This window comes from Amblyomma mixtum, chromosome 1 (assembly GCF_055824585.1).
Source record: "Amblyomma mixtum isolate Tamu chromosome 1, ASM5582458v1, whole genome shotgun sequence".
NCBI classification, from domain to species: domain Eukaryota; kingdom Metazoa; phylum Arthropoda; class Arachnida; order Ixodida; family Ixodidae; genus Amblyomma; species Amblyomma mixtum.
The window spans coordinates 311,215,065-311,228,508 of record NC_143012.1 but is presented as its reverse complement, the minus strand read 5'-3'; the positions used below and the strand labels follow the sequence as shown (position 1 = coordinate 311,228,508).

At 47.6% G+C, this 13,444-nt stretch overlaps 2 protein-coding genes across 5 annotated transcripts in view; one reads left to right on the top strand and one right to left on the bottom strand.

The window, feature by feature from the left end:
- Shrm (shroom) overlaps positions 1-13,444 on the bottom strand; it is a 444,260-nt gene that overhangs the window by 85,500 nt on the left and 345,316 nt on the right. For both annotated transcript variants that reach the window (XM_089566904.1, XM_089566905.1), the window contains one exon: positions 9,565-9,638. In XM_089566904.1, the coding sequence (XP_089423030.1) occupies positions 9,565-9,638 (74 nt within the window). The remainder of the gene's footprint in view (positions 1-9,564; positions 9,639-13,444) is intronic.
- Positions 1-13,444, top strand: part of LOC149372430 (uncharacterized) — a 276,300-nt gene that overhangs the window by 103,928 nt on the left and 158,928 nt on the right. For all 3 annotated transcript variants that reach the window (XR_016286998.1, XR_016286997.1, XM_089566906.1), the window contains exon 2: positions 2,928-3,048. Coding sequence is in view for 1 of the 3 variants with exons in the window: in XM_089566906.1 (XP_089423032.1) it covers positions 2,928-3,048 (121 nt within the window). In the remaining 2 variants the exon portion in view is untranslated. The remainder of the gene's footprint in view (positions 1-2,927; positions 3,049-13,444) is intronic.

The window sequence follows — 13,444 nt, the reverse complement described above, 5'->3', positions numbered from 1 at the left end:
ACTGGTGAACAGCGCAAAAGGCGGGACAACGACAAGACAAGCGCTGTTTACACATATTAGAGCCCAGTGTACTATAAATCACATTTAGTAAAGCTGAGATCTTGGCGAGTTGGTATGCATTCATACTGGTGAACAGCGCAAAAGGCGGGACAACGACAAGACAAGCGCTGTCTTGTCATTGTCCCGCCTTTTTGCGCTGTTCACCAGTATGAATGCATACCAACTCGCCAAGATCTCAGCTTTACTAAATGTGATTTATAGTACACTGGGCTCTAATATGTGTAAACAGCGCTTGTCTTGTCGTTGTCCCGCCTTTTTGCGCTGTTCACCAGTAAGCATAGCCTACCAGTATATCGATTTGTACAGGCGTTTGCATGCAGGCCCGACAGTTAAGCGGTCACATTGAAGTGCTTTTTTCGCCCGCTATCGTTCATTTTAGTAGCACAAATTCATTCATTCATTCATTCATTCATTCATTCATTCATTCATTCATTCATTCATTCATTCATTCATTCATTCATTCATTCATTCATTCATTCATTCATTCATTCATTCATTCATTCATTCATTCATTCATTCTGTTTGTTTATTTGGATTTTTATAGGAGAATAAACAAATATGGAGCACTGCGCAAATTCTTGCTTACAGCGGGAGAAGTTCAAAACAACACCACAGGGCATCCAGCTCACAGCTCGCGCAACCGAGTTGTGCGAAATACCAGATCAGCGTTCACAGACACGCGCCGACGGACTCTCTCTCTGTTGTAAATGTACGCAGTGAGCACACTGCGATTGTTGCGCCAGTTATGAACCTTAGGGCGGGAACAAAGGGGAATGAGAAGGGAAAAAAAAGTTTCCATGCGCCAAACAGAGAGAACTGAAAACTTTTCCCACGCAGAACCCCGCAGGAGCGCAACCTTTTGTTTCCAAATCAGGGCGTGTGATCGCGCACACGTGTTTGCGATGCGCATGCATGCCTGCCCGCCCGCCCGACGCTCCCAGGAATAAGAGGAGCAGCAAATGAAAGCGATGCGGAACACTGCGTGGGCTTTAAAAGTTGTTCCCTTTTGCCACTCCTCCTCTCCCCTCTTTCTCTGCATCTATCTCACTCTAAATTTTAGTTCTGTTCCCAGGGCAGAACAGTTCGCCCAGCAGCTTTGCCAGTCGAAAGCGGGTTGCGCCCGAAGGCATAGAATGAATGACTAGCGGTTCTGAGTCGGCTGCTGGCTCGCCCTATAGCTTGCTTGCTCGTCAGGGTTCTGCACTAGTAGGAAATTACTGAAATTCGAAATGAAGGAAGAGGTGGGGGCGAGGGAGGGGGAGCTCGTTATGCACCGGTTTTCAAAGACGCTGAGAGCGCATGCGTTCGCGTAGGCTCTACCGCGACGCGAGCGTCCTCGCTCATTAGGCAAACAAAGCTTCCCCGAGGCCAAATACAGGGCGAAGTAAGCTTCCTGTGTTATGCCACCGAGGCAAAACGGATTCCCTCCCGCCTCGTCAACAAGAGCAGTGAACGGGACTGCGCAAAGGGGGGATATATATCTGCTCCCTTTAGTGTATACGGAGCAGCGAACTTTTTCAGTGAGCGAGAGGCAGAAATAGGAATGAAAGAGGGAGAGGGCAAAGGCTCCAAGACGCGGCGACGGAAAAAGCTCATGCGCGACCGCTCTCGCAAGCCTACAGATAACTAACGCAAGCGAGCCAGCGAAGACGTGGAAAGAGAAGAGCACAGCCTGGAGGAATCAGAATTGCGATGGGGCGAGTTCCTAACTGCGCGGTAGAAAGGCTACCTGTCCTAAGGCTCAAACAACCTTGCTTTTTATCCTGCAGCGCTGTTTTATTCGCTCGCTTTTCTAAACACTTTCTACAGTGTGTTGTTCAGAGTTCAGACACGTGGCGCTCCTACAAAACTGCAAAAAGAATAACTCTTATCTTTGTCTTTGGCCTCGGGAAGTTTGCACCAACTTAGTTGAAAAGCGTCGGATGCAACGCCGGTACGAAGCTTACAAAATTAAGCGTCAGGGCGCTTCGTAAAGTTTAATTTCCCCGGAGGATTCTCGGCGGCCTGAGTCTTCAGGGCCTCGCGCTTGCGCACCGCGCTAATGTGAGCCAGTATACGCTGGTTGCTGTCGCCTTCGAGGTGTGCTAGTTGTGCAGTGTTTTTTGGCAAAGCTTAAAAAGAAAAGTACGACAAAACCCATACGGTTAGGAAACGACGGTCGGTTCTTGCTTTCGTGAACGTCCCATGACCAAAATGGGAGACGACAATGTTTCAGTTTGGCGACGAAAACGCTAAACGCTCAGGAAAGTTCTGACTATAAGCGGAGGTGAAATCAGAAATAAAAGCACTCGTTGTCTTGGGATTTCCACAAAGAAAACTACATGTAGTAGTAAACTATTTAGCAACCGTCGGGTTAGTGCTTCGATACAGCTCCGTTGTATCTTCAACACAAATCAACTTACAGTGACTACTAGGAAATCACGTCATCATTCTGCCCTTTCTGCTAAGAGCGGCGAGGCTGAAGCGTTCTGGAGACCGGATGAGATTTAATTAAGAAGCGAATACTCGGCTGAAATCCAATTAGGAAGCGGACCCTGCTACTTGGAGATCAACTAAATAGCTACAGAAGATCACACATCGCAGCGTAGACCGGTATAATTAGCAGTTATTTAAATTCGATTCTGACCTACTGCTATCACTCAGCTCTCTGACTGACCGGCTTATCCTGGCGATAATATCGTGTGCTGGCGGAGCCTCAGCCATTCACGAAATGCCAAAAAAGGAATAGAATTGTAATGGAATCGTTATATAGCCCCGGCCCCGGCTTTACTGTATTCACGGGTCTTTCTCATCCGTTTTCCCAGCACGTTTTTTTCGCACCATCGTATACGACGACTAACGGCCTCTCCCTCTCCCTTTCGTTGCAGAGACAAGCGGCTGAAGACGCCACCCAGCGAAGCACTCGTCTCTCGCGTGCCGGCCGACAGCAGACGCCAGCAACGCGGCTCTCTCTCTCTGGCCCGACGTCAGCCCAGGCGTGTCGTGTATGTAAGTATACGGACGGACGAGGAGGGGGGACCGCGGGAGTGCGGGGGGGACGCCTCAGCCGCGAGGCGTAAACCCGTCAGAGTGGGTCATACTGGCGTGTAAATCCCGGGGCTCACTCCACACCACGTCTCGCGCAGCGAGCCCACGCTCGAAAGCGCTTTCTCATCCCCGAATCTCACAGATATAGCTTTTTTCCTCTCTCTTTCCCCACTTCTTGGTTTAGTTCGAAAGCTTTCCTCTTTGGCTCGCGCCATCCTGTTCTGCGCAGTTGCTGCTGCGTCACCTCTGCCATTTTGCTTTAGCTTCTCCATTCGCGCCATTTTGCGCCCTCGGCCTTGCGCAACGCTTTTTTTTTTTCACTTTCCACCTTCCACTCACTAGCTCGCCCTTGCTTTAAGCACGAAACACACCCCACCCACGCTTTAACCCCCCCCCCCCCCCCCCCCCCCTCGCATTGTTCACGAATCGTTTTTTCTGCCTTGTTTTTTCCCTTTTTCCTTGGCCCTGCCTCCAACAGTGCGCAAAGCACATCGCGTCGAAAGCTCAATTTTGCTGCGCTAAGCGCTTTCAGAGCTTCCTTTCGAGACGCGGCTTCAACAGGAACGAGATGGTGCTGAAAGGAGAAAATAAGAGAGAGGGAATGTGGGCGGAACAAGGGGAGATGGCGACGAGGCAGGCCAGACATCGCCATACATTATCTGCGAGTAAAGCCGTGAAACGGCGAGGACAACTACGTCCAGCGATGGGGGGCTTAAACTGAGAGAAAAATAAACCTGAGAGGCGACGCAGATTTCGCAAAGAACGCCCCGGGAATCTGAAGAAAAAGGTGATCCAAATTGAGCAACGCGCTGTGTGCGGAGCCATTAAAGCTATCACGCGTCTTGCTCGCTGCAACGGCTGCTCGTATGGGCTGTATGGAGGACCGCGTCTAGCGCGCACTACGGCGGCGGTGGTGCGCAAGAGACAGAGAAGAGAACCAGAGTGAAACAAACCGATGGAAAGGGAAGGAATCTGTCCTCTTTCGAGCGCTCCTCGAATTTTCTTTCTGTGTCAAGAAAGTGCTGAAGTTGACATAAGCTTCCGGCTTACGTTTCAGAAGACACAAGGGTGGCGTTGTTGCACAGTCCGCGCGGGTTATATCCGCAAGATGTAACCCGCGCCTGTCACTATGAGCCAACTAGGGGTGTTTCACAAAAGGGAGCCAAACATTCTGGCCTAGCGGGAGCGGAAGAAATGAGATATGAGGTCTGCGCAATACTGGTCCTGGCAAAACAAGACCGCATGTCAGGGGAACGAGGCGCACAGAAAAAGTTGACGACGGTACCCCCTTATTTAAGACAGGCAGACGAAATGGTCGCACAAGAGGCTTTGAGAGGTTCCTTCTACGACCTCCGAAAGGAAGGGCGACTGGAAGAAAACGCGCGACAGAGAAGATAATTCACCGATTCCCTTTATTTTGTTTTATATGTATTTGAGTGAGCGGGAGTTGAAGTGCCGAAGGCCTGAAAGCTATACTTCAGTCTACGCGATTTCTCCATTTAACAGAAGCAACGTTAACGAGTAGGCCGCTCCGTTATACACATTAGGATTCGTAGAGATTCGCTGCGCTATTCTATACATTTTGCACTGCATTTAGCTGCCGTGATGATGCCGTTGAAAATGTTGTGCTGTCTACTTATTTTTGATTTTAATTCCAGTATGTGTTGTTAAAATGACATCGCTGAATACCTAAAAAGTTAAAATGACATCGCTGAATACCTAAAAAAAAGTGAGAATATGTGGTTTCATAAAGTTTAACGTCTCAACGCGACCCATGCTATAAGAGTCGCCGTAGTGGAGGGCTCCGAATAATTTCGTCCACCTGAGATTCTTTAACGTGCACTGACATCGAGTACAATGCGTATAATACAATATTACTATACACAAATATTAAGAAATTTTAGACAAAATCACCATTTTATGAAGAAGCTACGTCAGTCTTTCATTTCTTTTTTTTTTCGAAAATATACGAGAGTTCCACCGCGTAGTACTTATCAGAAGCTCGAAGTGTTTACTGCGAGTACAACCTAAGTTAAACGGACACTGAGCATAACGCCATTCTATTTGGTTCTAAAAAAAAAAAAAAATAGATTCCATGACTTCTGAAAATATTGTTTTTAGCTTAACGCCAAAACCGCATTCATTCCTGAGAAAATGTATATAAAATGAAATATGTTCTTTGTTTAACTGCCATTGACTTGGAACTTGTGATGTCAAGACCGAGATGGACTCCTTGATCATCGTTTCGGAGTGAACAGCGGTGTAACCAAGGCTCACCGATCCGCGCACAAACTGCCTTGTCACCGTACTTCGCATGTGAAAACAGCTGGCGGTGGTGGTGACACTTAAAGCTTGCTTACAGAAGCGCTAAGAAAACATCAAATCAACTTATCCGGCAGTACGTGTCAAGCTTATAGAAGTAATAAGGGAGTAATTACTCATTGGCATCCACCCGAGCGCAGCCATACGGCTACAAAGGAAAGCTATACAGCTTTCTCAGAAACTTCGTAGTTAAAGAAAAATTCGTCCTGGTCCGGGGTTCGAACCCAGGACCACCGCTACACCGGAGCAGTCGCTCTACCAATTGAGCTAACCAGGTGGTCCTGGGTTCGAACCCCGGACCAGGACGAATTTTTCTTTAACTACGAAGTTTCTGAGAAAGCTGTATAGCTTTCCTTTGTAGCCGTATGGCTGCGCTCGGGTGGATGCCAATGAGTAATTACTCCCTTATTACAAATCTACTCCACCTTGGGGATTCCCCTAAACATTTGACCAAGCTTATAGAAGGTATCAATTTAATAATACCGAACCAATTCAAGACTCTAAAGAGATGGAGGAGGACAACCTTATTTTAGTCCAGAACATAGAGGCGCATGAAAAAGAGCTCTTCGTGATGGTCCGACTTCGAGTGAAGTCGGGTCACGGTCACGTTGTAGGAAATAAGAAGGAAAAATGACAGCGCTAAGTGTCTATACAGCACTAAGTGTTCTGTATCTACTCTGATCTGCGCGCTGCAAGGTACAGTGAACTGTAGCTACATCCGATCCAGTGGAACACTAGTAGCGTAAACAAAGTGTAGTAAAGGATCACTAACCGACGCAATAAACGCTTATAATAAATATGAACTGCAGACACATGAGAAAATAGAGTAAACAAATATAAAAGAGAGAGAGATAGTGGTTAAAAAAAGCAGCGTATAACTATGCTGTCATAGATTCAACGATGCGACCGGCTGAGACAAGTTTGGAGTTTTAAAGGATTGCGCATTTTACTTGACACTGCCGTCGAATGCTATACGGTCGTATAAGCAGGTTTTCTGGTCAGGCATATGACCTCGTACAAAGTTCCACTGAGGTTGAATTCAAGCACATCCACTTCTCATTGAAGCAACGTTAGCTAAGTTAGGACAATCTTAATTAGCCACTGAAGGGCTACAAGTCATTCAAGAAAATATAGCCATCGATCGTGCAAACTTTTTGCGGTCCGAAATTCTGACGTGTGAAGGCAGTAAATTAGGCCACGTCAAGGTCACTTGAGTATACGGGTCGTTACGCTGCTTCATTTGACGTTCTCCCCACAAACACATCGCTCTTAAGGGGTGTATTAGCCATGCATGCCGCGGTATTCCGTTATGAAAAACAAACGAAAAATGTATCATAATGTATTACAAAGTAACGTATTAGCCTCTCATGTTTCAAATATAGAGGCATAATTGTTGAGAGAACTGGAGCACGAAAAGGTAGGTTAAACTCGTTAAGTTACGAAACAATTTCACTTTGGCGCTGCATATACATCCCACCTACCAGCGTTTCGGGTGTCATATATTGCTCTGGAAGACTGCGGTACCTCTACCGCGGCACGTAACAAAACTGATAAAACTTGTATGAGTAGTACATCTAACGCACCGTACAAAACATGCGCGGCTCGGTTACTCTTTATTTTGAGCAGAGAAGACAAAAACGCTCTTTGCTGCACCCACTGCGAACAGTTTAAGAAATGCTACAAAGCAAGGCGTTTGCACATACGCGAGTCGCTGGACTTAAATGCCCACATATATACCAGCCCTCGCAGTCTTCTCGAACGTTTATGAGCACAGAGCAACAAGATACGGCAAATCTGACGAATGAAAGAAGGAAGCAATTAAGCTCGCAAAGACTCGTTTAAAACGTTTGAAGAACGCGGGGCTGAGGTCAGTGAAAAACGCCGCTTCATTTTACGTTAAAAAAAATAAAAATGTATAATTCTTTTCTCCACAGTGACAGTCAACGACATTATGCGTCTAAACCTAATGTGTCTTCTGACACCAACTCTTGTGCTTTGTGGAAGAACCGCTTCAATGAGAACCATTTGGAAGATTTGTGAAAGAATCCTTCCGAAAGTGCCGCTTCAATAAAGCAATGGAGGGGGAAAAAATGGGGAAAAAAAATCAGAACGTTATCAGTACTGAAAAAGCACAGTGCAACGTTCTTTCTATCGCTTTCTTTTAAAGAGCATATCCTAAGCTACACTCCATGGCGCACTTGTTTTTGTTAAGATCCAAATAGAGAAATTATGATCTCAACGCGTGGATTTAGACTGACTACAGACAGTAAATGATTAACATTCTTCGAGAGTATTTTTCTTTTAATGCTGGTCATTTCACCCGCAAGCATACCAGCGTCACGTCCGCGCAGAAATCACTTTTTCCCTTCTTTTCTTCATATCCGAATGCCACACATCGCACTGCTTGCCCATCTTGAAACCTACTCTCAACGCTACTCATCCGTTTTTACGTACGCGCCAGTCGAACAGCGAGTGAGCCCCCTACTCATGTACACGGCTTAATGTTCTTCATTAAAGGTCGCATATAGCAATCCTCCCACGGGAGGTCTCGGGTGAATAATTACAAGCAACCGCAAGATTTGATTAGTTACCACTGGTTATAACGCGGCGATCAAAAGCGCGCTGGGCGCCCTGAATGGACGAGTTGGATTAAGCGATGGGGACACTTAGTGCTCATCGGCGCAAAACGCGCCGAAACCCGAGACGCAAACGAGAGCAAGGCAGTGCTCTCGTAAAGACTCGTCGCCTGACCATGCGTGGCTCTAATCCACTCGACTACTCTCCGCGATCCAATTGCGATGGGATGAACACTGCCACTGAAGCACTCTTCGGGGAAAGAGAGACAGAGAGAGATAGACTGGGAGAGGGGGAAACGGAGATGTCCGTAATGAGCCAGTCGCTGACGACCGCTAGCGGACCACCCGAGCACTCTGATGGAGAGTTCGCGGGAGCACAGCTCCCCTTCCCGAAACACTAATTATTCTCAAAGCCTACGTGACAACGACCTCCGCTGGGTGGGTGCAGAAGGCACACAGTTCCCGCCGCACCAGTGGGCAGCGAGCCGTTGAGGCCCATCACGGCGTTGGTGATCTACTAGTCTCAGGACTGGATCCCGCAGGAACTTCGTGACTACGAGCTTTGCGAGCAACTAGATAACGACTCCGAGCGCGAAACTTGGAGGAGGATGATGCGCTCGCCACCTTCTTTCGCAAGAACACAGCTGGGCGCAGCTCTTCTACGAGACTGCCTCCGACACTTGCAAATGCCGAATGACTTGCACACTCCGTCGCGTGTTCGTCGATGCCTGAACGGCGGCTTCGATTAAGCTGTGCCTTGCCACCAGGGGCCAGGTACTCAAGATTGTGACGATTCGGCGGAAACGAACCCTCGCTTCAAAGAAACCCAATGCTACGTTGCTTTCTTGATGTGTGTTGATTGTGATTAAGTTGCAGGTATTCACGCATTGCTTTTGTAGCGTTGAGATGTAAGCTCCCATTCAAATTTAACGAACTTTGAGAGGCCAGCCTCGCAGGCAGGCAGCGAAAGGGCAGTACCCGCTGATTGAGCTCGAAGAGTACGCAACTCTTAAGCGAACTTGCTGCTACTTAACGTCCATGCATGAAGGCAAAAATTAAAATAATTTTTACATTTCTTTTTCCTTGCCAGAAGTTTCGCAGAGCTTTTAGATACAACGAAGGTAGGGATTTAATCATGTGTTTCCAAGCATCCGCAGACTTTGCTAGATTAGTATTTAGCGAAACTAGCCTAACCTAGATGGACCATCGCTCACACCCACAAGGTGCTCGGCGATCTCTGTTTGCACGCACAAGATTTTCGTCGAATGTATACTTGAAAACATCTCGCACGTTGCATAATTTCCTATGTTCATGACTATTAGCAACCTATAGAGAAAAAGGAAAATGCCGCGACCATTCCGCCTGGCACTGTCGCGACTTTTCACAATGTCTGCGTAGCTCACTCATTTTCATTTCGGCGAAATTTGGCGCGCCAGTCTTAACTAACGGTGGATACGAACACCCGCCAGATACTACCCACGTCTGCCTGTAATGCTGCGTCCACGTAATGCCAAAAGGAAGTCGAAGCAACGTGAAGCAGGTGCAAAAAACGCGCGCATTGTGTGCGGTGTGTACTCACAGGGAATGCGAATCTCGCCGGTTTTCGGCACTGACATCGTCCTTGACTTCGGCTTCGATTTGGGCGTGGTCCTCCTGAAAACAATGGAAAAGGAAAGAACTTAAGCGCGCGCCACACAAAAACAATAACAACGCACCAACAGAGAATTTTGTGGAGATACTGTTCGTACTTGTCACACCACACACTCTCCCCTTAGTACGTACAATCTAAAACCAAATACGCCTTTATAGGAGTAAGAAAGCAGTCAGCGGACTGCTTTTGTGCTCCTTTCTGTCTGAGTGTACAACTGCAGTGAGTAAATGGCGGATTCATACATCTACATCAAAGGGCCTTGCGAAATGTACAGTCTTTGTCACAAGTATCCAGGCTGCACGTTTTTCTTCTCAGTTGTATATTAAAGCTATTGTGCCAGCCCTCGAGCTCTAAATCTCTTTATGGTAAGAAGAACCCCTGTTCTCAACTTCAAAGAACTTTTTGATCTTTAGGGAAGGCGTGAGGGCTCTGTTATACGAATGAGAAGCAAACCACGGAGCCTGGTTACTTTTGACAAAGACTGTACACTCACGAACCGGTTACACATAGCTGTTACACATAACCGGTTTACACATAGCAGGAATGGCGCATAGAAGAGTTAGAGCTTGAACCCGGCACAGTAGCTGCGTCTCTAACCGCGCTACAATATGCGAACTTCTCTCCTGCAATATTATTCGATTTTCATGTTTCCCCGCTCCCACTAGCAGATTCAGGCATTGGAGGGGCGAGGCGTGGCACGGGTTGAACTCATAACGGAGGACGAAAAAAAAAAGTGGGATACAGAATAGGAATATAATGAGTATGTTGTCCTATCGCTACAAACTGCATTTTCTTTCGGACCGCGGTAAAGCAACGGGTCTCGGAGGTGTCACGTAAAATCGTCGGGCATCAGTTATTGCACACAAAGGAAATGAAGGTTTCGCACACCATTACGGTAGCGACGCAGCGCCAAACTCTAATAGCACGAATGACTACATAGCAGCCGGCGGAAACGACTGCCTTTGCAGTTTTTCCCCTCACTTTTCTCCGCACATTTATCGCTGAACGAGTGAACGACGCAATTGTACTGCAGAGCACCGGCGAGCGCGCGGGGCTGTACAACCACGTGATCGCAATAACGATTTCGGCGATGTAACACGACACACCGGTCACGTTTCAGCGGTGCGCAGTCATCAGGGGCGTCGAAAAGCGGTATAAAAGAAAAGCGTCAGCCAACAACACCACGAACAGCGAAAATACAAGATAAACAAGAAAAAAAAAACGAAACGTACGAATCCGGCGCCCGCTACCGTTTCGGCTATAGCGACAAAGAAGAACGCAGCACAATTAATCAACAAAGCTCACGCGAGACGAGAGACCGCAACAGAGGCGGCCAAAGGCGGCAAAGAAACAAGGCAGCAACGAGGATCTTTCTTCTTTAGGGGGCGTAAAGAAGGCGTGTTGCTGACCGCGCCGAGAGAGCAGCGGAGCGATATGGCCGGTTGGCAGCAGCGGCTCGCGGCCATTAATCGCGCAGAGCTGGCCGGTCGGGGCAGCGGAGAGGCGCACGCCTCCAGCTGGCTCGGTTGCCCTGGGATTCGCACCAGATGGAGATTGCGCCTCCTCGGACTTCGCGGCGCGGCTAATTGAATGCATGGCCTCCAGTAACAGCCACGCCAGAGTCGAGCGCGCGAGTGCTCTCGTTTCCGGGTTACCGGTCGGCGCAGATCAGGAATCAGGAGCGTAAGAGTTTAAAAGCCACCGGCTGTCCGGGATACAGAGCGCGATTTGTTAACTGTCGACTCGAAGAACAGACTGAACGCCCGCGAGGAAAGGTCAGCGAAGAAAATCGAGTCCAACAATCAAGTCGAAGCGAAAAACGTGCACGCGAAACGCTCGGATTGGTGGAAGCACAGAGAAACAAACAGCGGCCGCTGAGACACGAGGCCATCTTCCGTCCACAAAGCTGTCGCCTATAACGTGAGGAGCTCCAAACTACTCTAAACAGGAATACGCCTACAAGGGAGTAAAAAGGGTAACTTACCCCCATTTTACTCTTTTCTGTTTATAGTGTACAGCCCAGATTTCCACAAAATCGTCGGCTGAGCGAAAGCAGGCTGCAGAATGTCTCCAAAAGTCACAGGATTTAATCTTCCATGACGTCAAATACAAGCGCACAACGCCATGCAAAAGCCGCCGCGGTGGCTCAGTGGCTATGGTGCTCGGCTGCTGTCCCAAAAAGACGCGGGTTCGATTCCGGCCGCGGCGGCTGGAATTTCTTTGGAGGAAAAATTCTAGAGGCCCGTGTACTGTGCGATGTCAGTGCACGTTAAAGAACCCCAGGTGGTCGAAATTTCAGGAGCCCTTCACTACGGCGTCTCTCATAGCCTCAGTCGCTTTGGGACGTTAAACCCCATAAACCAAACCAAACCAAAAACAACGCCATGCAATCACAGTCATTGAACAATTATGTTAAGCTTAGTAAGTCTAGCATTCTGTTATAATTAACAATGTTGACAATTCAATAAGCAAACTGTTGTATATTACCAAAACAAAAGGCTAGAATTAAGTGCGCCCAAATGCATCCAGACATTCAAGTGTCTGAGAATGCGCCAACGCGTACGCAAATTTAGCTTTGAGACAGGGTTTTCTTTCGTAACTGTATTTTTTTTATGTATAATTACTTGTCCAACCCTGCTCAACTAGCAATCAAAAGCATAGTGAAGTAGCCTTTCGTAAAACCTAATAAACGAAGAAAGACTTCCGTGAACACAAACGCAGTGACAGTCGAAGCTCTGAAAGTCACGCTGGAAGTTTTTAGTTGAAGCCCTGAACTCTGCTCCGGTGAAGGGCACAGGATATACAAAAAATAAAATAAATAACATGGGTAAAACAATCGACGTCAGTGAAATCGCAGGATTTCGGTCCAAGGGCTAGCGACGAGACTCTGCGAGGACATATATCAGCTAGCACGGGCGAAGGTTCAGAGTTTAAAGCCTTTTGCTTTGGAAGGCTCCGCCCGAATTCCACAAGTTTTTTGATACCGCGCGCACAAGGAGAGGCCATCTTTCACCGAAGTTTAATTAAAAACTTGTGGACCTGTGCAGAGCGACACAGCGCCCCCTGGACCACGTGCGAAAGAGGAGCGAAGAGGGGAGAAAAAAGAGTGATAGAAGCGGGAAGAAAGAGAATGGCCGGTCGAGTTTCGCGGGTAATTCTTCGCCCTAAACAACGGGGAAATTTGATTTTTGGCAGCTCTTTGTGGAGGGCAAGGTTTTCCAGCTGCCACGGTCTGATGAGAATTCCGAAGGGAACGAATAAACCGACGGCATGATTTATTCGGCAACAGTAATTTAGATTCAGAGTAGTGGTCATTAAAAGAAAGTGGTTGACAAAAGCACCATTTAATGAGTTCGGTTCGCGAGAACCGAGGTCGTCACATCGAGGGAGCCGAAACGTCGCGCTCTGTGAAACTCACGCATAAAAAGACCCCAAAACAATTTCGGTACCACGCCTGGTACCGAAAAGATCGGTGCCATTTCTGGTACCGATAAGTTGCGGGGAGTCACTCCGCAATCTCGCACGGATATTGTCAGAAGCTCCTCCATCATTTCTTCGTCGAGCAGAAACTGGCGGTGCTCACGGTGCTCACTGTATACGCGAGCATGATAAAAACCACGAAGAAAAACGTTTCCACAGTTTTGCCCACAAAGCCCGACACGCTTTTTGGAACATGATCTGCGCTGTACTGAACGGTATAAATAGTATCCTGGCAAAGCGATAACTAGATTGTTTCATTTTTTATATCATTCAATTAACGTTCATTCTTTCAAAAAGGCCAGGATTCAATTCCACTATTTGCCTCGCA